The sequence below is a fragment of the Primulina huaijiensis genome, chromosome 16 (genome assembly GCF_012295235.1).
Source record: "Primulina huaijiensis isolate GDHJ02 chromosome 16, ASM1229523v2, whole genome shotgun sequence".
NCBI classification, from domain to species: domain Eukaryota; kingdom Viridiplantae; phylum Streptophyta; class Magnoliopsida; order Lamiales; family Gesneriaceae; genus Primulina; species Primulina huaijiensis.
Window position 1 is genome coordinate 1,553,656 of NC_133321.1, and position 25,458 is coordinate 1,579,113.

Consider the following 25,458-nt stretch of genomic DNA (forward strand, 5'->3'; position numbering starts at 1 on the left):
TGTGCTAGTTTAAACGACATCCAAACCTCGAAATGAACAACTAAGATTGTGATATGGGGGGATTGTGATTTTCCATTCAGATCGGTGTTTTTAGTTAAACATCTTGACCTCAAACGGTGAAGATCATTATCCACGTACTATTCTTTTTGTCAGTTGGATGAAAACATGGACGGTCAAGATCTAATGGCGGTTGATTTTTCCGAAGCCTCTATTCTTCTTCTACCCACATTGGGACACTTCGATCATTCATGATCATACGGTTATTATCCTTACATCCTTCCTATAAATAAGAGAGCCCTCTGTCACTTTCACTGTTGTTTCTTCCGAGCCGTTACTATGCCAGATTATTTACCAAATCCTCACCAAAATACTCTGCTTAGTTCCCACATCTTGTTTTCATGTTTTTTTTGGTTCATAATAAGTCTTTTATTTTTCTACAAAAATGTATAGTGCTAACTCTAGGATAGTCGATGAGGTAGCCGAGGAAGTTAGATGCTGAGGTAATCAAGGGGTTAGGCATCAAGGCCATTGAGGAAGCAGTGGTTCCTTTCTATTCCAAGCATTCTTTGGATTTAGTTCGGGAATCCGAGTATGCTCAGAGGCTTAAGAGGGTTAAGGCCAAGGAAGCCGTGCTGAGGGCAACATGAATGACTTGGTACAAAGTAAAGGGGTCGCATCTAGACCGTGACCGCGCTGATGAGTATAGATGCACGAACCGTCCGAACCGAATTGCACCGTACCGTTTTTCATAATATTTTATAAAAACCGTGATTAAAAATATTAATCATAAACCATACCGAATACGCGGTTCGGTTATTTTTTTTTTTGCCAAGAACCGCATCACCTAAACCGCTTGCCATAATATTTAGTCTAGATTTATAATAATTTGTAAACAACATATTCAAATAAAGAAGTCATCATTCATTATATCTCAACTCCTTTAAAAATTATTATTCTTACAAATAAAACTTATCTTTTTCTTAATTATTCTTCATATTAGTCTTTTATTAGAATATTTATTTCTTTTGCTACAATATTTTGTTTGAAGTTTGAAAGCAAAAAAATGATAAAATAGTGTAAATATCATTTTTGTTGTGAGTGTGTTGTGTTGTTAAATTATTAACTTAGTTTTGAATCTTAATTATTGTTTTATCTATTTCTATCTTTATATGCTTTGAACTATATTTTATATTTGAAGACAATATATTGTTGATGTTTTCAAATAAATTAGAATATATGTTCTAATATTTTTCATTAAAAAAAACCGTAAGACCGTAACCGCTTAAAACCAGTCAAAACCACAAGACTAATATTCTTCATGTAAAATAGCGATTATTTTTTCAAAATACTAACCAACCGTATACGGCAATTCGGTTTGAATTTTTTTAAAAAAACCGCAAAACCGCACCGTTCATCCCTAAGTATAGATATAGGTCAGGGATGCCCGCTGGTTTTTACTTCCTATTTAACTCGTGCAATCAAAGCGTTACGTAATATTTTCGTACATTGACGAAGCTTTTTCGATTCAATGACTGGATTAGGCAAACACAAATTACCCAGAACCCACAATTGGTGAGGTCAATTATACTGTTCGAAGATCTTAAAAAACAATTTTTTGCTATATATGAGAAACTCGTAATACATACAACACAACAATGGGACGCATCACAAACTATTATAGTGAAGTACTTTTTAAATGTTACAACGGTCATAACCAGAGAACCATGAAGGCGGCTCTTCTTCGACATCATAAGATGGCGCAAATTCCTCTTGCCAATTCTTATCACCATTGGTTTCTTGGCTCTTGGCAGCAAATTCTTCTTTGTAAGGGGCTGCAATCAATTTTTTCAATTTATCTATCTCTCTGTAAGCCATTTCAGTCTCTTGTTCTGCCATTAAAGCTCGCTTCTGCAAGAATGTGAATTCCATCGTGAATGTAGGAAACCAAAGGCATTCTGTATTTAAAACCAGGAAACATTTTTGTAATTTCATTTCAAAAAACATTATTATAAAGAGTTTTCATGAAAAGTTTCTATAAAAATAACTTTCAAATATATTCAACAAATAATGATATAACGAGAAAATGCAATAACCAATATTTCATAACAAAATATTACACAGTTAAAAAGATAAATTACTATATGTATGAGTAGAAATGCAAGTACAACAGTGTTGTTGTTCATCGTAGAGGACTGCACCTCAAACAGCTCTCTGAATTCTACATAGCCTTGAAAGTCCTTTGGAATAATGAGACGTGGAAAGCATAGAAATATTCGGGAAAAAGTAGCGCAAACAACTTTGGCAACCTAGTTGATTTATATATTTCTATAAAGCACAAAGCATAGGCGATGATAGGTTAAGAATTTATGTGATAATGCATGGCACAAATTCAATATGGTTTTGGATGTAACATATCCTAAATTAAAATAAGGGGGATCTCATATTATACTTCCCAACCTACTATGAAATTGGAGCTTGAATGGGGCAAAGTGTTTTGGATATTCTAAACAACCATTATGGTTTATGCTCCTTGGGCCACCATTCCGTATTAACAAAAAAGGAATTATTTTATCATAATGAAATTGGTAAGCTACTCCAAAATTTTGAGGGCTAGAATGTTTGAATTTGAGACTAAGAAGTATGACAATATCAGTTGGTCGTTGCATTCTTTTGAATTTGGAACTGAGATTAATGGCAATACGGAGGATCAACTAAAAAAGCAAACACCACATAAATAATGTATGAATGTACCTCTGCAGCGGTTACAGCTTCGTCTGCCTCTTTAAGCCTCACCAGTAATTCCCCAGCCGCATGAACAGCTTCAGCAGTATCCCTCAATTGTGCTTGAAGCCCTCTATTTTCATCCCTAAAATATCGCCTCTCCTTCTCCCTTTCCACTTTTAATGCCGAAATTTCTGCTGCTAGTGTATTGATAAATTTAGATTCAGCACCTCTCACCCCTGCCTTTGACGCTGCTTTCTTAACATCGTCAATTCCATCTTGAATCCTCCTGTGCCTTGCTAGCAATTGAATGTGTTTCTCTTCAAGCTCTGCGTATTGTTCAAGCATGCGGGCATGGCCCTCCATTGCCATCTGCATTGCTTCTTTAAGCTCTTCCGAGCATTTCTTTTCCATATTTAGTCCATGGTTTTGCTTTTGAGCAAGAGATCGGTTGGCTTCAAGTTCCAATCTGAGTTCTTCTACTAGGGAAATCCACTTGCTCTCAGCTTCAGTCCACTGAACTCTCTCCATCTGAAGTTTCTCCTCAGCAATTTCAGTCAACTCTGGAATCGTGCACAAAGCAGGAGCCATTTTCGAATCAAGCGAATGTGTTAGCTGCAGGAGAAGAGTTGGTCTTTCGGATGCCTGAGGCTGTGATGAATCCAGATAAAATTGCAGTTGAGTTCTTAAGTCTTGTATTTCTTCCAACAAAACATCCCTTTCCCCCAAGTCAAAGAAATTTTGATATCTTTCTAATTCATCGTGAACTCTTTTTAGCTCGATTTTTGTTCTCAAAACATCAGGATGATTATCATATCGTTCCTGAAGAATCTGTGAATATAAAATAAATTGTGGATGAATAAGCAAAATTATCTTCTCATATTTCAGTTTGCAAAAACCCAAAAAAAAGAAGAAAAAAAAGGAAGCAAACGCATGCCTTATGTTCATGTGTTAGTGATAATAACTCATCCTCCATGAAATCTTCAGTAGGCAGTATTCCATCCATCAGGCTCTCGAGGCGAGCAATTTTATCTTCACGAGTTCGACCAATTACGGCATTACATTCTCTTTCGTGTTTGTATTGTTGGATCTGTATTCATGTTCAGTGTCAATAAAATAAAAATAAAGTAAGTCCAATGGCTGGTTGTCGGAATGTTTGATAAACCTACCAAACGATTAAGTTGCATGATCTCAGTAGTTTGTTTGGAACATATCTCCTCTATTGCCATCTCTCTACGAATTGCCCCTGCCAAGACCATTTCTACTGCCTGAAGTTAAATGAAATAAGTACATGTAAGAACCGAGAAATAGAAAGAAAACAGAAATCCAGCTTATGGCCATTAAATATACTTTGGGAACTTGCTTCTTCAACTCATGATGTGATGGTGATCCGTTAGCTGGAACTAGCTGCATATTCTGGCCATTATCTTCATCACTAAGCTCTTTCTGTAAATTTCTGGCCTTGCATGCATGACACAAAGGTTCTCGTGTATCATTTTCTAGGGACTCTTCTGTTGTAAACATGGTTTGAACACCCGCATCAACTTTTACAACCGGCATTGCTTCAACTGGAATGCATGAGAATCTAAACGATGACCTTCTCAGGGCCGAACTGAGGCACTGGCTCTCAATTATTTTAATGCCACGCTGGAGAGTAGAAGCCAATTGATCATTGGACAAAAAACAATTTTTGCGATTAGAAAGAGACTTTGAACAAAAGCTGTTGGAAGGCTTTGCTAAGGATTCTTGTGAAGCTTCATAGTTACTCTTTGGAGTGACACTTTGAGAAGCTGGTGCAGTTGATGAGGTTCTAAGACATTTTCTACTGCAACTCAGACTTGGAGAAACACTAGGAAGTGGAGACTTCAGAATTGGGGAAACATCAGACGGAGTCAATGAGAGCAATGGCTTCCTCGGCCCATCTGAGTTTTTCTCAGTCTGCCCATGAATGATGAGTTCAGTTTTATCCTGATCGACTGTTTCAAATGCTTCATCTTCCATATCAACATCTAAATCCTTTGAACCTTGTTTACCAGAACATGTATTTTTTATCTCAGCCAGAGCTTCCTCAACACTCCTGTCTATAGAAATTACAGGATGTGAACATGGACATTCAATTTCGTGATCATCCAAACTCTTATTTGCTTCACCAACTTCTTCGCATTCCATCACAATTTCCATTTCTGCATCTCCATCATTATCAATATGAGGCAATGTCAATGGCCGGTTGAGACTAAATTTCAGGAGGTTGAGACTTCTCCGTGCATTCCATCCAGTTGCGTAGGCACCATTTTTTTGGCCTGTTTGATTGCCATTGGTCTTCATTCGATGGAGTTCATCCTGTCAAGTAATAGAGGGAACAAAATGCGACTATTAAAGTCATTTGCATTCAGTATTTTCTTTCAATGAGTTCGGGATCTCAATATTTATAATCTCACCAACTAGAGAAAAATACAATAAATTACCTTCAGTTGTCGTATAACTTCTCTCAAGACATTTACATCATCCTGCATTTCTTCATTTACAATTGCTTTATTTTTTATTGCCTTCGCACGCTGTGCAAATCTTAGTGTGCTGAAAGTTTCGCTCTTACAACTGCAATATAGAACATAATTTCAATCAGAGTTACAAGGACAGCTTCTACGTTGGAAACCAAAAATGATAGACATGGCTTCTATATAACCTCTGAGATGGAGAAACTGCACATATCATCGCCAGTTTGGCATTCCCACCCAGAGATTCCTGCAGTAAGAATGTCAACTTGGAATCCCTGTAGGGTATGTGTCTATGCTTCCCTGTCTGAGAAACTTCAGCTAGAATATTAATCAAGTTCCTGAAAATTTCAAAGATATATGAAATCAGCTAGAGGTACGATCCAAATCCCAAATAGAATAAAAGAGAATAAATCAAGAGGGTAATACTACACTGCTGGACTGTTTCACAAGCTGATATTCAACTAACTTTATCAGAAAAAAATTCCGAGAGATGAAAAATTGAACAAAAATCTGAATAAGATCGAGCACTTAATCAAAATAAGCATGCAAGTTTTAGAAGCCTCGATCACATTACAGTCCCAGTGTTCCTTTATTGTCTACACGTTATTCATGTGGCATAAGTTTGTATCTTATCATGTATTAGAGTTTTTACATGTCTTTCCCCTAGACAGAAGCCCCATGCCCGAAAATCAGAGAATTAATATAACTACAATTTCTAGAACCAGCGGTTCTTCATGATAGTTAAGTGATAAATTGGGAGCTGATAAATTGGGAGCAAACCCATTCAGATACATTTAAAATATCATTTGCATGCGTTATAATAAGTATGTTAACTTGTGATGTCTAAAGGAAGGATATAGAAATATAGAACAGATAAAAACATCCCAGTCATGCTATCTAATTAAAAAAGTGTCAATTTAGTATTTTTAGGGCTGTACCTTCAGTTTCAAATGTCATCACATTTATATGCAGAAATACTTCATGACGCAAAACTTTCCATTTGTCTGATTCTTGACAATCTCTGGTACGATTTATGCTTCTTAGAAAGAACTCCAATCAGAAACTCATAAGCTCTCTACTCAATGTATATTGGAACAAGGATCATCCAGTGAAACTTTAACAGAACTAAAATGTATTGCTACTCTCGTCATCAATTAGTGTCTCTCTGTTTTCATATCTCTACAAAGTAATGAGTGGAACAATATTAAAAACCATACCCTAGTTGTGAAAGAGAACGGTTAATATTCCCTGCTTCCTTCAAGCGTTCTCCAGCTGCACCTGTTTGTTTCTGTCTCTCCGATCCAGCAAGGTCAACAAAATTAATTCTGCTAACCTTCACGTAGCTTAAACCATCAGCAGCACTCTGTAATATATGATATTTGGTAGGAATAAGGATATTATTTGGTGAAAGATTATGGGGCTAGAAAAAACAGGAACCTAACAAATACATTAAAACAAACAGGATTTTGGATAAAAAGAAGCATGATAAATTAAATAACATGTTTGCTCAAACTAAATACTTCATTGCAGATGTGTGTTCATACCACATGAACAATTACAATGAGAAAGTAATAATAGGATGAGTTTGAAAGACCAAGAGCAATAAATTCCAATGAAGCAATCTATTACCTTGCTGCGCGATTCAACAACACAAGTAAAAACGCTGTGGGAGCGAGAACTTTCAGCATTTACACTTGTAGAGCCAGTTCTCCGATTTGACAATCCCTACATTATTTGGGCAAACGAGATATTACCTTGATCGAACGTCAAGTGCAATGTGGAAAGTTCAAGACCGATGAATTATTCTGCAATCATCTTTTATTTAGAAATAGGATTTGTTATCTTATCTTTTAATTCCATAGATGGGGTTTATGTTAGGATTTGAGTTTATCTATAATAGTTGATATGAAAATTTATCTTGTAATTGATTGGAGAAGAATTCTATGTATTTTAAATGATTGCATGGGTATAAATGGTTAAGCAAAAATTTTCATAATAGCCTAGTGCTAAAAGATCGTGAAATTCTCTTTAGCGAGCTTCAAATTTTATCTACAAGATCGTGAGATTATCTCCCAAAACTAGCCTCAACTTTAAAAAAAAATCGAACAACCCCTTAACGCGATCCATAACTCAGGATCATATCAAAGTACCTCTTCTTTATGCATATTTTAAAAATAAGAATAATTGACAAACCTTTATCAAAAGTTGTGACACATCATTCATAGAGGAGACATATTCCTCTGTTATATTTTCCACATAAACACCATTGTTAACATCTTCTCTGATCTGAAAGAGATAAAAACAAAGTTAAATTATACATATTTGAAGAAGACATCCATTGGATACAACCATAAATGCAGCAAATACTCCGTTCTTTTACCTGGAGATTCTTTTGACTTGGATCCAATAAATCAGTTATTTGTTCATTGTAAATCTGTCATTAGAAAAATAATGAAACATAAGTAAGGCATGAAAAAATAAGCATAGCACAAAAAAGATACATGAGAGTGACACCTGCCTCGAGGAAAGAGCAGCGGCACATAAACACAAGTTTTCTGTCAGCTTGCTTGACTTGCTCCTACATGGAAAAGATACAGAGTATAAATTTAAAAATATCATAAAGCCAAAATTTTTAGACCACTAAGTGGTTTAGATTTTAGATAAGATATTTATTAGTCTGATAATGTTAAAATACCTCATCAATCCGTTCAAAGAGCCTGTTGAAAACACGTGGCACTAAACCTTGTTGATCTTCTTCGAACAAGGCATTTGATGCACCCCAAATGGTGTATGTCTTCCCACTTCCAGTCTGATATATCAAATAATGGACATGATATCTTCAGTACACAATAGGACTATGTATGTAATTTTGTTAGTTGTATTTTTACAAATCACCCAAGTATGGCAAAATGCATTACTATACCTGTCCATAAGCAAATACAGAGCTGTTAAACCCAGCGAGACAATTTTCAACAATTGGTGCACCCACAAGCTGGAAAATATCCATCTGAAAAATATATTCCCAAAAAAATAGTTACTTATTTCATTTGTCATCTTCCGGAAAATGTTTACAATAAAGATTAGTAAAAACTAAAAAGGTTTCTTGCCTGGTTTGACTCAATATCTGCAATCGAGTCAAATGTAAAGGTTTGACCTGCTATTGATAAAGAATCATATGCAATTTTTTGAACCACATGTTGCCCTTCTTCTTCATCCTTACTTGGTGGTCTCACTCGGACTATTACCTAAACAAATGTTTACAAAAAAATCACTATGAACTATAAAAATGATAATAATTTCGTCAGAAGACAAGATTCTGAAACAAACTATGTTAAAACATATTGGCCATGTTTACATTCCATCAACTTACCCCCATCATGTCGAACAGGATGGAAAAAAAATTAAAGTGGAGTCAACTGATATTTCAGATGATATTTGGAGTTAATATTATATGGAGCATACAACTGCAGAAGTCTTATTTGTAAGAAAAAATGGCACATATCAATTCATATTAGAATTAGAAGAAGAATAAACGTATAGGAAATGGCGACGGCCATAGCCTACAAGTTTGAAAAACGGTACATACACCGCCTCAACTTTAGAAAATTGAGACGTGCATGCGCCTCTTCTTTTGACAATAAGACTCCTGCAATCACTCATTGATGGTATGAAAGGCCTATAAATACCGGTGATTGAGGTCCATAAGCACACACCTGATAAAAACAAAATACACCATCTACAGAGAATGTTGGAGTGCTTAGAAGACTTCAATCAGAGGAAATCAGAAAACCTACAAATCATTCGATGGCTTGCTTCCGCATATTGTTTATCATGTTCATAGATTTGTATAAACATGATTTTGAGAAAAAATTCTAACATTTGGTATCAAACCCGTGATACCTCTGTCTTGAAAATATCTGTTCATTTTTCTGAAATTCATATATAATGAACTCATCGGAAATTTGATTCTCAAATTTTGATACGACATGAGTAAAATTTTTGAAAAATCTGGATGAGGCCATGAGGTTGTGACTGGTTTTTCTGAAAGTTTAGAGGTTGAAGATGATGCTACAAGTTTGCGTTTAAAATTATAATAAACAAATAGTATTGATTGCATCGGAAATTTGATTCTCAAATTTTGATACGAGATGAGTAAAATTTTTGAAAAATCTGGATGACGCCATGAGGGTTGTGACTGATTTTTCTGAAAGTTTAGGGGTTTAAGATGATGTTACAAGTTTGCGTTTAAAATGATAATAAACAAATAGTATTGACTGCATGCTAGTGGTAAAAAATAATAAGATTTCCACATATGCATTCAATTGCCGAGACAAAATGTGCAGTGTAATTAATTGATAAAGACCCACAATTGAAGTTTTCAATTATTATGCATTATTTGTTTATTATTATTATTTTAAATAATAATAATAATTTAAAAAATTTAATGTGTTATTAAGTTATATGTATCATTCGATATACATATAACATTTGGTTAAATAATTTATAGACATTAAAATAGTTCTAAAGTTTATGTATAATTTAATTTGTGCATAAAATTTTTATTCTGTTATATGTATGTATAATTTGTTGTTTATGTATATACATACAATATTGAGTGGAATAATATTAATCCACTAAAATTAAAATTATAAATATTGCTTATGGTTTCCTGCAATAGAATGATATCTCAAATCATGATAATTCACAAATTGTTCATATTCAATTATTATTATGTTTATATAATTTTATATGAACAAAATGTGAATATAAAGTTATTGAACGAAAAGTTTTGGCTTATAAAGATTCACATAGATGTGGATAATTAAAGTAAATAATAATTATAAAGTCACATGAGAAAACATAATCTGGGAGAGTTCTTCATGGATCGGTTTAAACTGTCTTGACTTGCACTAGTCTCCCTGAGAAACGTTGCTCTGTCTAAGAGTTAGGTATTTAAAGGGACTTAGCATTATCTATCTTTCCTAGGAACACTCTTCGAAAGTGTTGATTGTGTTACTAAATAATTATTATATAAAAGATTAAGTAAAGCCAAAATTTTGTCCAGTGAACCGTATAATTTTAAATAATTGAGGAATAGCCACAGCATCCTTAATTATGAAAAATTATGCATTAAGTGAATTTTGATCACATAATGGACATCAATTGTAATTAATTATATAAACATAATAAATTTTACCCCACATGGATTTTTGTTATATTTATATAACTAATTAGGTTAAAATATCAAAATTATATTTTTCTTAATTTACCCACTGAAGGACGAGAATTATAAAATATGGAAAGAAAGAATTCTTCTACAGTTGGGGTGGACGGATATTGACTATCTATACGGAAAGACGAACTATCTGCTATTACTGAAAACAGCTATCTTTATGAAAAATGGGAGTGATCTAATCAACTCTGCGTAATGTTCATAAAGAGCAAAATCGCTGCTGGTATGCGTGGTTCTGTCGATCAGCATAATAATGTCAAAGAATTACGGAAGGCTATTGATTAACAGTTTCGGTCTTCAGATAAGGTATTTGCCAGCACCCTGATTATGGAATTCTCATCATTAAGGCTCATTAGTATGAGAGGTGTGCGAGAACGCGTCATGAAAATGCAGGACATAGCGGCTCGATTCAAGACACTTGAAGTAGAAATGTCTGAAACTTTTCTCGTGTACTACATTTTATGCACTCTTCCACAACAATATGGACCCTTCAAAATTTTCTACAACACACATAAAGATAATTGGTCAATAAATGAATTAATACCATGTGTGTTCAAGACGAAAGAAAGTTGTTAATGGAAATGAGTGATAATGTTTTTATGACTACACAAGGAAAGTATAAGAAGCAAGCCAAAGTCAATGGAAAAGGAAAAGGAATAATTCCACCCCAACCTGACATCAAGAAAGAATCCAAGTGTTTCTTCTATAAAAAGATGAGATACATGAATAAGGATTGCAATAAATTAAAGGATTGGCTTGAAAAGAAAGGTATTACTATTTCATTTGTCTGTTATGAATCTAATATGTTTGATATGATTTATAACATATGGTGGATTGATTCTGGAACCAAGATGTTTTCGCATGTGGAGGCTATTGGGACTTGCTAACTTATATTGGATAGTGGTTTTATTTTAAAATTGGAAAAAGCATTTTATGTTCCTAATTTTTCTAGGAATTTAATTTTGGTTTCAAATCTTGTATCCTTTGGTTGTTCCTTTCAGTTTTTGGATAAATCAATAAATTTATTTTATAAATCAAATATTGTTGGAAATGGTATATTTCTTTACAAAATAATAATACCACTATGCATGTTCAGAGAGGTATTAAAAGATCAATTATAAATTAAGATTCCTCTATATTGTGGCACAGAAGATTGGGACACATGTCCATAGAGAGGATTAAAATATTAGTGAATGATGGAGTAGTTAGTACTTTAGATTTTATTGATTTTGAGACTTATGTGGACTGCATAAAAGGAAAACAGACCAATAAGTCTAAAAAAGATGCCAAAAGGAGCACAGAAATATTATAAATCATACATTCAGATATTCGTTGTCCAGATATGGACAAGCAAAGCCCAAAATACTTCATCTCTTTCATTGATGATTACTCACGATACATGTTTATCTACATGCTTCATAACAAAAACGAAACACTAAAAGCCTTTAAGGTTTTAAAGCTGAAGTGGAGAAACAATGTGGAAAACAGATTAAGATCGTGAGAACCGATAGAGGTGGAGAATATTACGGTAGATACACTGAGAATGGACAGGCACCTGGTCTGTTTGCGAAGTTTCTCCAGGAACATGGGATGTTGCCAAATATACAATGTCTGGTTCTCCGGACCAAAATGGGGTAGCTGAGGAGAAACCGAACATTATTGGACATGGTGAGGAGCATGTTGAGTAGTTCCAAACTTCCTAAATCCTTGTGGACTGAAGCTCTTAAGACAGCTGTGTATATATTAAACCGAGTTCCAACTAAGGCTGTCCCAAAGACGCCATTTGAATTATTTAAAGATTGGAAACCGAGTTTGCAACATATACGCATTTGGGGTTGTCTTTCAGAAATAAGATTTTACAACCCAAATGAAAAGAAACTGAACCCAAAAACTATAAGTGGATATTTCATTGGGTATGCAGAATAATCCAAATGGTACAGATTTTATTGTCTATCTCACAATATTAGAATTGTGGACTCAAGAAATGCAAAATTTATTGAGAATGACTTGATTAGTGGGAGTGATCATTCAAATGACATAGTTTTTGAGAAAGATCACATTAACTCACAACCCTCTTATTCAAATGATAGATTGGTCGTCATTCACACCCCTCAAGATCAAACGGGTGTTAGGCAACCGGTTACTGAAGTTCCACAAATTGCTGATGAAAATCTCGTAGCTCATGTTGTTAATGAAGAACAACAAGAAATTGTTGATCAGCCAAATGACCTAAGGAGATCTACTAGAATAAGAAGATCAGCTATATCTAGTGATTATGTTGTGTATTTACAAGAATCGGATTTTAACATTGGAGCCGAAAATGATCCTGAAACGTTTTTACAAACCATGAGTTGTAACGAGTCAAAATTATGGTTTACTGCCATGAAAGAAAAGATGAATTCTATGACATTTAATGGAGTATGAGATCTTATTCAGTTGCCTGATGGTGGAAAAGCCACTGAATGTAAATGGGTCTTCAAAACAAAGAAATACTCATTAAGCAAAATTGAAAGATATAATGCAAGACTCGTGCTAAAGGATTCACACAGCAGGAAGGAATCGACTATAAGGAGACTTTTTCTCCTGTATCTATATCATTCTAGCATTATTTGCACATTTTAACTTAGATTTACAAAAAATGGATGTAAAAACAGCTTTTCTCAACGGAGAACTAGAGGAAGAGGTTTATATGAACAACCTGAAGGATTCTTCTCTAGTAATGGTGAGCAATTGGTATATAAGCTTAAGAAATCTGTATAAGGATTGAAACAAGCTTTCCGTCAATGTATTTAAAATTTCATGATGTTATCTCTTCATTCAGATTCGTGGAGAACCCCATGGATCAATTTATATACCAGAAAGTCAATGGGAGTAAGATTTGTTTCCTTATTCTATATGTGGATGATATATTACTTGCAACAAATGATAAGGGTTTGTTATATGAAGTGAAACAATTTCTCTCTAAAAATTTTGATATGAAGGATATGGGTGATGCATCTTATGTCATTGACATTAAGATACATAGAGACCAAATTCGAAGTATTCTAGGTTTGTCTCAAGACACCTATATCAACAAAGTTTTAGAGAGATATCAGATGAAAGACTGTTTGCCAAGTATAGCTCCCATTGTGAAAGGAGATAAGTTCAATATAAGCCAATGCCCAAAGAATGATTTAGAGCGGAACAAATGAAAAATATTTCTTATGCTTCTGTGGTCGGAAACTTGATGTATGCTCAGGTTTGCACTAGACCTGATATTGCATTTATTGTTGGGATGTTGGGAAGATATCATAGTAATCCAGGTTTAGACCATTGGAAAGCTGCAAAGAAAGTGATGAGTTACCTTGAAGGGACCAAAGATTATATGCTTATGTTCAGACGAACTGAGAATTTGGAAGTAATTGGCTACTCTGATTCAGATTGCGCTGGCTGCATTGATTCACGAAATTCCACTTCAGGATATATTTTCATGCTAGCTGGTGGAGCTGTATCTTGGAGGAGTGCAAAGCAGACATTGACTGCTACTTCCACTATGAAAGCTAAGTTTGTATCTGGTTTTGAGGCAACTTCACATGGTGTATTGTTGAAGAGTTTCATTTCGAGGCTTAGAATTGTGGATTCAATATCTAGGCCGTTAAGAATATATTGTGACAATTCATCTGCTGTTTTTATGGCTAAAAAATAACAAAAGTTGTAGTCGAAGCAAGCAGGTCGATATTAAGTATTTAGCCATACAATAACGTGTTAAAGATAAGAAACTAATTATCGAGCACATTAGCACTGAATTGATGATTGCAGATCCTTTGACTAAGGGCATGTCATCATTAAAACTCAAGGATTATACAGAAAGAATGAGACTTGGTTCCTTTATGTAATTTTGTTGTAAGAACAAATTAATGAAACTATGATGTGATATTTTCTCATTTTTATTGTGTACACATCAATTTATTCGAGAAATATCAATAAAGTTGGACCTCGAATAAATATAAGGTTTATTCATTAAGTTATACAGATTTGAGATAAATAATTAATTGTGATACATGGAAGATAATAATCATTTTAAGATGATCTATCACCATGATTCATATATTTTGTTTTCTCCTATGGAAAATAAGATATGAGCCAAGTGGGAGAATGAAAGAAAAAAATACCACATATCAATTCATATCAAAAGAAGAATAAAAATGTAGGAAATGACAACGGCCATAGCCTACAATTTTGAAAAACGGTACATGCACCGTCTCAACTTTAGAAAATTGAGACGCGCATGCGCCTCTTCTTTTCACAAAAAGGCTCCCGCAAACACTCATTAATGGTATGAGAGGTCTATAAATACGGGTGATTGAAGTCCTAAGCACACACCTCATAAGAACAAAATACATCATCTACAGAGAGTGTTGGAATGCTTAGAAGACTTCAATCGGAGGAAATCAGAAAACTTACAAATCAATTTCGATGGCCGGAGGTAATGCTCGATAAGGCTTCAATCGGAGAAAATCAGAAAACTTACAAATCATTCGATGGCCGGAGGTAATGCTCGATCTGCTTCCGCATATTGTTTATCATGTTCATAGATTTGTATAAACATGATTTTAAGAAAAAATTCTAACATTGTTATCGAGTGAATCCAGAAGACTCCATAACAAATCAATGTACAAAACCTAGGTGTTCTGTAAGAAAAATTAAAACTTAAAAAATGAGACAAACATCACGAATTAAGAACATCATCAACTAATTTAAATTTAGTTGCCTCAAATTAGCTAGGCCACCTCAATGTAGCTAAGCTAAAAATCAATACGGTGAAAACAAGTAGCAGATTATGTTGGAATTTTTGGGGCCATAAATGTAATTATAAATGTTTATATGTCATCAATTAAATAAGTCATAAACTTATGTGGTCTAATTTAGAATAAGAATTGACTTGAGGACTTAAATGTCATGATATTATTGTGTGGATACCATATATAATATTTCTAGTTTGTTGAAGGGCCAAATTAGAAATAATAAAACTTGTTTAATTATAAATAATGGTTATGTTCCCAATCTGCATATAACGTTTCAAGTTTTTGTATCCCATCTACAAAACTCTCTGGCTTAAAGGAAATCTGCAGATTGAAGATCATCACCGAAAATTGACTGCAAATTCATGGATTCGGGTACGCTTCCGCAATTATGATTATTATATATGTTGTTTCTTGAGAATTGAATAGTGTTTGGGGATTGTGTGTGGAGATATGAAACCCAATTGATTTCTACAATTGGTATCAGAGCCCTCTATTTCAAATTCTTAAGAAATTATATTGCTCTTGTTTTATTGATTCGGTTTTGCTTTGGTGTATATATTTACGTTTGTGAAATCCACCAAGGTATATCACCGAATTCTGGAAAATTATGATTATACTTTCAATTCCAATTAATCTGGTTGTTTTGCCGATGCGATGACATTTTTTTTTTGGGCGTAATCGTGGATTTTTCGGTGTATGACAAATTTAGTTTCCAAATTTTGCTTCGGTGATCAGTCATGATGGCAAACATTAAAATTTTNAGCGTAAGTGACTTTTGGGAATTGCAAATCAATGGACATTTTTTTTGGTTGAAACCGTTTAACTTTTGACATTTTTTTTATTCTGATAACTGCACTCATTTTTGCCTAAAATTTATTAAAATTCATTGTGTTTACTCATGTTGAGTAAAATAATTTGGTTTACCGTAATTGATTAAAATTTTGATTTGAATTTCATATATCTATTAATATCTAATATTTTAAATTAAATTAAATTTGAATTATATGTCGCCAAAGTGACCGCTGTTATTTAAATTTTTTTTATTTGAGATATTAGGATATTATTAAGGTTTTAAATAAACTGCAAATGAGTATATTTATGTGAGTGTTCATCGACCCAAAGGAAGATTTATACTTGACAAAGTAATTCATTTGCTTGTGATAATAAACATATAACAATTATAAGGTTTTATGAGTTATTTTTTATATGAAAATATTAAATCTATCCAAAGATAGGTTTCTTGTTTGTCATATATTATTGTTAATGTTTGATTATTGCAACAAGAATACCACTTGCATATAATATTATTGTCCAAAGATTTAATATTGATATTGCACTAGGTATCTTGAGATGGGATTTGCCATTTATTTTAGTTTGTTTGAGATGAGCATGTTATTTATGTTGTTATTATTATGTTCTCTATTCAGCAAAAGTTGCTACTATATCTGCTAATCTAAGTTCAGTGCCGATCCTTAATGGCACAAATTTTAAGGATTGGAAGGAGAACATTCTTATTGTTCTTGGCTGCATGGATCTAGATCTTGCGATCAGGACAGAGCAACCTGCCGCTCTTACGGATTCTAGTTCCTCTGAACAGAGGGCTATATGTGAGAGGTGGGATCGCTCTAACCGCATGAGTCTTATGATCATCAAGCGTGGCATACCTGAGGCTTTTAGAGGTGCGGTGTCCGACAGTGTCACCAAAGCTAAGGATTATCTCGATGAGATTGAGAAGCGCTTTGCCAAAAGCGATAAGGCGGAAACAAGCACGATTCTGAAGAGCTTGATTTCCATGAAGTATAAAGGCAAGGGAAATATCCGGGAATATATTATGGAAATGTCCCACCTTGCATCACAGTTGAAGGCACTTAAGCTTGAATTGTTGGAAGACATGCTTGTTCATTTAGTGCTTATTTCTCTCCCAAACCAGTTTAATCAGTTTAAAATAAGTTATAACTGCCAAAAGGAGAAATGGTCTCTTAATGAGCTCATTTCATATTGTGCTCAAGAGGAAGAGAGATTAAAGCAAGACAAGACTGAAAGTGCCCATTTGGCAAGCACCTCTAAAGACAAGGGCAAGAAAAGAATGAATGAGGCTGCTAAAGGTCCATATGCAAAGAAGAACAAGCAAGATAAGGACAAGAAAGGTTGTTTCTTCTGTGATAAGGATGATCATGTCAAGAAAGATTGTCCTAAGTATCATGCATGGCGTGCAAAGAAAGGTACATTTTCAAGTTTGGTATGTTCTGAAGTAAATTTAGCTTCAGTACCAAGAAACACTTGGTGGTTAGATTCTGGTGCTACTACTAATATAAGTGTTTCAATGCAGGGTTGCCTGAGCTGCCGAAAGCCAAATGATGCTGAAAGATGCATTTATGTAGGTGATGGCAAGTCAGTCGAAGTGGAAGCTATAGGGCATTTTAGATTGTTGTTAAGTACTGGTTATTATTTGGACTTAATAGATACTTTTGTTGTACCGTCGTTTAGACGGAATTTAATTTCTGTTTCTAGTTTGGACAAATTAGGATATTGTTGTTCATTTGGAAACAATATGTTTAAGTTATCTATTAATTCTAAAGTTCTTGGAACTGGTTCACTTATAATTTATGATGGTCTATACATGCTTGATACAAATGCTTCTTATATTGAAACCCTAAATGTGGAATCACGTGGTACTAAGCGTAAATTTAATAATGAAAACTCTGGTGCATTATGGCACAAGCGATTAGGACACATCTCTAGAAATAGAGTTGAACGACTTGTATCAGATGGAATTTTGAACTCCGTTGATTTTACAGACTTAAACAATTGTGTTGAATGCATCAAAGGCAAACAGACCAAACGAAAGAAAGAGGGTGCATATAGAGCCACGGAGGTATTGGAATTGATACATACAGATATTTGTGGACCATTTCCAACACCTTCTTGGAATGGTCAACAATATTTTGTATCATTCATTGATGATTACTCTAGATATGCATACTTATTTCTTATCCATGAAAAATCACAGACATTGGACGTTTTCAAGTCATTTAAGACTGAAGTCGAGAATCAACTCGACAAAAGAATTAAGAAAGTCAGATCTGATCGTGGTGGTGAATACTACGGTAGGAGTGACGGTTCAGGTGAACAACGTGCAGGGCCTTTTGCTCAATACCTAGAGGAATGTGGAATCGTTCCACAGTACACCATGCCAGGCTCACCGAGCATGAATGGTGTAGCTGAACGACGAAACAGGACTCTTAAGGATATGGTAAGGAGTATGATTAGTCATTCAACCTTACCAGAGTCACTCTGGGGAGAAGCATTAAAAACAGCAGCTTACATTCTAAATAGAGTACCAACTAAAGCAGCTATTAAAACACCTTATGAGCTTTGGACAGGGCGAAAGCCAAGTCTAAAACATTTTCATATTTGGGGATGTCCAGCTGAGGCTAGACAATATCGACCACATGAAAAGAAACTGGACTCCAGAACAGTTAGTAGCTACTTTATTGGGTATTCTGAGCGATCACGGGGCTATAAATTTTATGATCCCAAAGTAAAGAAAATATTTGAGACGGGAACTGCAGTATTTTTTGAGGATATTGAGTTTGGGGGGAAGAATAAAATAACAGACTTTGTCTTTGAAGAGGAATTTGATCCAAATACTCTTCAAGAGGAAATGGTTCATATTCCTATGATTGATATTGATAATGTTCAGGATTGTATTCCTGTCATTGATCAGGATATGATACAAGAACAAAAAGACATTGTCAATCAAGTTCCAATCGAACAAACTCAACAACCTCAAGAACCAGCGTCTGAAGAACAAGTGTCTTTACGGAGGTCCATTAGAGAAAGGAAGAGCGCTATTCCGGATGATTACATAGTGCTACTCCAAGAACATGAGGAAAAGGATGGTATGGCGAAGGATGATCCAATCAATGTTCGTCAAGCCATGCAAGATTCAAATTCTCAAAAGTGGGCCGAGGCAATGAGTGAGGAGTATAAGTCAATGCAAGACAATAAAGTTTGGGAACTTGTCCCATTACCAGAAGGTGTGAAACCCATTGGGTGTAAGTGGATTTTCAAAACCAAACGGGATTCAAAAGGTAATGTGGAAAGGAACAAAGCACGTCTTGTAGCTAAAGGCTATACTCAAAAGTATGGGATTGACTTTAAGGAGACCTTCGCTCCAGTTTCATCGAAGGACTCTTTTAGGACAATCATGGCACTTGTCGCACAGTTTGATATGGAACTCCATCAGATGGATGTCAAGACAGCTTTTCTCAATGGAGACATTGAGGAAACAATCTATATGGTGCAACCAGAACACTTTGCATTTGGAAATCCAAAGAATATGGTTTGCAGACTTAAGAAGTCCATCTATGGGTTAAAGCAAGCTTCTCGTCAATGGTACCACAAGTTTCATCAAATAATTATCTCATTTGGTTTTGAGGTAAATGTAGTAGATGATTGTGTGTATCATAAGTTCAGTGGGAGTAAACATATATTCCTTGTTTTATATGTGGATGACATTTTGCTTGCCACAAATGATATAGGCATGTTGAACGATACCAAGAAATTTCTGTCTAGACATTTCGAAATGAAAGATCTTGGTAACGCCTCTTTTGTACTAGGAATCCAAATACATCGAGATCGTTCTCGAGGTATTCTTGGATTAGCTCAAAAGAGCTATATCGATAAGGTACTTAAAAGATTTGGCATGCAAGATTGTAAGACAGGTAATACCCCGGTCGCTAAAGGAGACAAGTTTAGTCTAAAACAGTGCCCTAAAGGAAGCCTCGAGATTCAAGAAATGCAAAAGATTCCCTATGCTTCGGCTGTAGGAAGTCTTATGTATGCTCAAGTTTGTACGCGTCCGGATATTGCGTACATTGATGGAGTGTTGGGCAGATATTTAAGCAACCCAGGAATGGATCACTGGAAAGCAGCCAAAAGAGTAATGAGATATCTAAAGAGAACTTGCGATTATATGCTCACATATAAGAGGTCGAATAATCTTGAGATCATGGGATATTCGGACTCCGATTTCGCGGGATGCCAAGATAGCATGAGATCCACTTCAGGCTATGTATTTCTACTGGCTGGCGGAGCTATCTCTTGGAGAAGTGCCAAACAAGCACTAACAGCATCTTCCACCATGGCGGCTGAATTTATAGCATGTTACGAGGCATCTAATCATGCAATATGGCTGAAGAATTTTGTCACTAGGCTGCGTATTCTAGAAGAGGTTGAAAGACCATTGAAATTGTTTTGTGACAATAGATCAGCTGTATTATATTCCAGCAATAATAGGAGCTCGACAAAATCGAAGCACATCGACATCAAGTTCCTTGTTGTGAAAGAAAGAGTACAAAGTGGACAGATTTTGATAGAACACATAGGCACAAACTCCATGATAGCAGATCCTTTTACGAAAGGTTTGCCACCCAATGTTTTCCATGAGCATACTACTCATATGGGTGTTATTCAGTTTGATGAAGTCTAGATCTAGTGGGAGTTTGTACTATACATTTTATGTTTGGTTATGTTGTTCAAACTTATGTATTTGGATATTTTCTGATCAGAAATAAAGTTCATTGTTTACTTTACACTTTGTCTAACTGAAATTAAGTTTTTGATCTCACTTTGGTAAAGAAGGAACAGTTGAAGATTGACATGAATAGATCACCTTGCATGTAATTTTCATGCCACACATTCATGATTGATCTATGTCATTTGATTGTATTGATATGTGTGACCATTGATGGTTCAGTTGTGATAGATACAACAAAGACTGCATTGATCCTATGTCGATATAATTAATGGACGAGATTGTTTAAGAAGTCTTATGATTGTGATGACAAAAGTTTTGAGCTCGTTAAGTCTAACACATTTATAAGTTAACACATATGGCCCAGTGGGAGATTGTTGGAATTTTTGGGGCCATAAATGTAATTATAAATGTTTATATGTCATCAATTAAGTAAGTCATAAACTTATGTGGTCTAATTTAGAATAAGAATTGACTTGAGGACTTAAATGTCATGATATTATTGTGTGGATACCATATATAATATTTCTAGTTTGTTGAAGGGCCAAATTAGAAATAATAAAACTTGTTTAATTATAAATAATGGTTATGTTCCCAATCTGCATATAACGTTTCAAGTTTTTGTATCCCATCTACAAAACTCTCTGGCTTAAAGGAAATCTGCAGATTGAAGATCATCACCGAAAATTGACTGCAAATTCATGGATTCGGGTACGCTTCCGCAATTATGATTATTATATATGTTGTTTCTTGAGAATTGAATAGTGTTTGGGGATTGTGTGTGGAGATATGAAACCCAATTGATTTCTACAGATTATTCTTCACTGACTACTTCAAATCAGAAAACTTCCATACTACAAAAACCTTAATTTGGTCAGATAATATGTTAAAAAGCAGAGCTTATCTCGGCCATGAGAAATGAAAGAAATAAACAAAACCAAAATGCAATTAAAAAAAATTAGATAACTAGAAAGGGTATTGAGTTACAAAGAATACAGATCCCGGGATCATAAGCAGCTTGCTAAAGCTCATAATAAATTAAACAGACTAATCTAGAAATCTTTAAAATATATGACTTCAGAAGACATCAAAAAACTCAAATTGCGATCACCTGAAAGCAAAAAAACAGAATTCACGAAGCAGACACCAAATGATACAGGTTCAGCTCATCTAAAAACAAGAAAGAAAAAAATATTCACCTTAACCCCAGAATCCGAGGAATTCACAGGCACCACACCATTCTCCAAAGCCGCAGCAGGCTCCACGGTGAGCTTGCGCTTGAGGGGTGGCCTGGGCGGAAGCGGACTCTTCAACTTCGCAGACACAGAGGAAGGGGACGACGTAACGTTAAGATCTGAATTTATCGGCTGCGCATTCTCTTTGGACGATGATTTGTGCTTTCGGCTGCTAGGGTTCGGTGTACCGGGCTTCAATTTGGGGTTCGGGGACGAATATAGTGGAGCATTGACCGCAGTTTCAGGCTGATTTTCTCTGAAGATTTGGCTTCGCGGCATCATGAAATGCTTCATTTTCTTGAACGGAGAATGGAGAAAGCGGGTAGCCGTTGGAGCAGAGGAGAGTGGGACAAGTTTGATTTGAATTTGGGGGAAATTGAATTTACATTTATTTTATATTTAAATTAACTTGGACAGCTCTTTGAAATGGATCTGGACTGGACATTATCACCGGGCATTAACAAGGTGGCCCACTTTCATATCAATGGAGCCTCTATTTGGACCAGGCTCAATGCAATGAAATCTTAATATTACATTTTTTTTGGATTAATTTCAAATCCAAAACAACCCATTCGCCAATTGCTCGATAAATTCAATTGATAATGAATTTCAAATTTAATTAGTTATTTTTTTAAAAGAAATTGGGCTAGAGTTTAAATTCACCTCAACTTGAAGTTTTTTTCAGATCCTCCTTTTAAATACTCCTCAAATTCAAATCCTTTAGAATTTGAAACTGAATATTTCCATTACATAATAACGTTATTTCGATAAATCTCATTGACAATAGTGTTAGGATCGGTTTGGGGGAAAATAGTTGAGCTACAATAGTTCGGTTCTTGAAATATTGAACACCGATGAATTAAATCGATTTTGATATAAAATCAAGCGGAAAACACTCGAAATAATCCTTCGTAGAAACCGATTAAATATTTTGTAAAGCATTTAAAAATATATGCAAGTTGAATAAAAAAAATATTTTAGTTAAAGCATTTTATCAAACACTTTGCATGCAATATTTTGGTATTTGAAGAACACATAAAATGCTTCAACAATGCATCTTTAAAAACAATGAAAATGATGAGTAAATGCACTAAACAAATAGACACAAATTTGTTTATGGATGTTCGGAGACTTCAAATGCTCCTACGTCACCCCTTCTTCCCCTTGGGGAGGATTCACTAGAAGACTTTGATTTATATAACTCTTTGTATAAACCCACTCAGCTAGGACTTACCCACTGCCTAAACTGAACTCCTAACACTCAAGATTGTAGGCATCACCTCACAATAAGCATATTGTTTAATGTCTTATATGCAAAGACTACAAACACATTGTTTAACGTCTTTGTGTGAAGACTCACTCAACTAATCTTTATATCCGTTGATTGCCATGTCAAAATTTCTCTGACATTCGTACACTGTAATATCTGAAATGTGGCGTTCCACTATGAGTTGCAGTCTGCTTTGTACTGTTGTTGGTTGTGTGTCATTTTCTCCAACTGATGACGTGTACAGCCGAATGATCAGCTGATAGGCAATCGCTGGTAAGCTCATAACTGAATATATCAACTGATCAATTTCTAACTGATCAGTCAGTTGACTTCGTAAGTTCAGTTCAGCTGGTTTCAGTTGCCTTCGATAAACTGCGCATTAATCTTCAGTTAGGCAGCTGTCAGTTGATTTGTGTAGTTCAGTTACTTGATCAATTTAGTCCAATTAAACACTTAGTTTGTCAAACAACCGAAATTAAGTTTCCAACAAATAGATTTCAAATCGTCAACTAGTTATTTTTTGAGTTATTATGGTGAAACGTTCTTTACTTTTAACTTTAAATTTTAAATAAATACTAGGGAAATTATTTTTTTATAAACATTTTCTTCTAACTTCAAAACCATCCAACATAAAAACTAATAATTAAAAAACCTTAAATGCATAAAAATCCAAAAATGGCCAACCACAAAAAACATAAGTAAAATTTCAAATATTATAACGACTAAACTTCAAAATAAAGCATTTAACCTTTAATAAAATAATCCTCAAAATCTTTTCTTCAAAACTTTAAATACTAAGCTAATGCGGAAAATAAAAGTCTCTCGGGAGTGTACTTCCAGACCCGATCTACTCAAGCATCAGCGCTTCCCTCAAAATCATCATCACTTGCGACCATCCAAACCTAGTGAGTCTAATGACTCAGCACGTTCTAACCATAAATATCAAATAATACATATACATGCACATGCAGCTTTAAAATAAATTTTTTAATAAAATAAGCTGGCGTAAAAACACTTAATCATATATAAATCATTAAATCATAAAGTCTTTCCTCATCATATATCATTTTAGTGAAGTTTGGTCCTTGAAAGTGACTATCATTTATCATATCATCATATGATCGACTGATCAGTCTAGCTATACCAAGTACCTGGAGTCAGGGCGTCAGCAACTCTCATCTCTGGGTCGTGGCCAAATATGGAAAATACGATTGTCGGGCTCCCTTTGGGGCTTTTCTCTCACGATATCCCCAATCATATTCTTTATGTCACAGTCAATTCACATGCTTTAAAATATTTTTCCATTCTTTTTATTTATAAAATATCGTATCCTTCAAATATCGTAAAATAGCATTTTCCGAGAAAATCGTACAGCCTTTGCATATATCATAAAAATATCATATTTTTGTCATAAACATTTTTAAATATCATTTATCATGTGTTATTATTCTTTGGGACACTGCCAGATCTTTCGAATTACCGAGGACTTAAAATGATCATTTTACTCCTAGACTTCGAAGTTCTCAATTTTGATTTTTTCTAACTTTTATGGACTTGAACCTATCCCATAGCATCATATAAGTTTAAATTTGACTTCTAAAATTTTTCTTAGACGTAAACCCGAGCTTTTCGATTTAATGACTTGAGACCTAAATTATGAAGCATTTTAAACCCGAATAAATTAAAAACTTAATATTTTCTTCCTAAATTTTAAACATAAGCTTTTCATCCCTAAACTACCCTCGCGAACCACGAATTGACCTCCGTAGACCATGGTTTGAGTCCCTTACTTCTCCCTAGCCATTTTCGAACCTCTTTCTCCCAAACCAAGTCATCACACCCAAAACTCTCGAACCACCCCCGAGCCACCTTGGACAAGACCACTTCCAGACATCCAGCCACTCTTCTGGACCCTCATGGACCAGCCCCTGACCAGCCGCACCAGCCTCTTCACACCCTACAACCTAGCCGATGGAAACATCCCAAAACATGCAAGGAAAAACCTAACTTTCAAGCCTCAACCATAAACGTCCTTCGCTATGCTCCAGCCTTCGTTTGCCACTTAAATGACACTTTTTACAATCCATAAACGTCTCGTATTGGCAGCGATCCCCGAAGAATTCATAACACGTCTCATATATGCGTATAAACGTCAAAACTTTGAAAATAATATCCGAAACA

The 25,458-nt window shown here is 34.8% G+C and overlaps 1 protein-coding gene across 1 annotated transcript; it reads right to left on the bottom strand.

The window, feature by feature from the left end:
• Positions 1–1,578: 1,578 nt before the first annotated feature.
• Positions 1,579–22,325, bottom strand: LOC140960877 (kinesin-like protein KIN-12B). The gene is made up of 16 exons (XM_073419193.1): positions 21,972–22,325; positions 8,324–8,461; positions 8,140–8,223; positions 7,912–8,025; positions 7,735–7,794; positions 7,597–7,650; positions 7,410–7,502; positions 6,846–6,941; positions 6,434–6,579; positions 5,405–5,554; positions 5,187–5,316; positions 4,072–5,061; positions 3,891–3,989; positions 3,659–3,811; positions 2,752–3,552; positions 1,579–1,908 (listed from the first exon to the last, which is right to left on the bottom strand). Exons 1-16 carry the CDS (start codon positions 22,299–22,301, stop codon positions 1,693–1,695), a joined length of 3,654 nt encoding a protein of 1,217 aa, XP_073275294.1. The 5' UTR covers positions 22,302–22,325; the 3' UTR covers positions 1,579–1,692.
• Between the last annotated feature and the right edge of the window lie 3,133 nt (positions 22,326–25,458).

Excerpts from the sequence above, each read along its gene's own strand:
- LOC140960877 (XM_073419193.1), bottom strand. The coding sequence starts at position 22,301 with ATGAAGCATTTCATGATGCCGCGAAGCCAAATCTTCAGAGAAAATCAG. Across the intron at positions 8,462-21,971 it reads CCTCGGATTCTGGGGTTAAG|GTAATAGTCCGAGTGAGACC; the intron begins GTGAATATTTTT and ends ACATTTGTTTAG. Across the intron at positions 3,553-3,658 it reads CACTAACACATGAACATAAG|ATTCTTCAGGAACGATATGA; the intron begins GCATGCGTTTGC and ends TTATATTCACAG.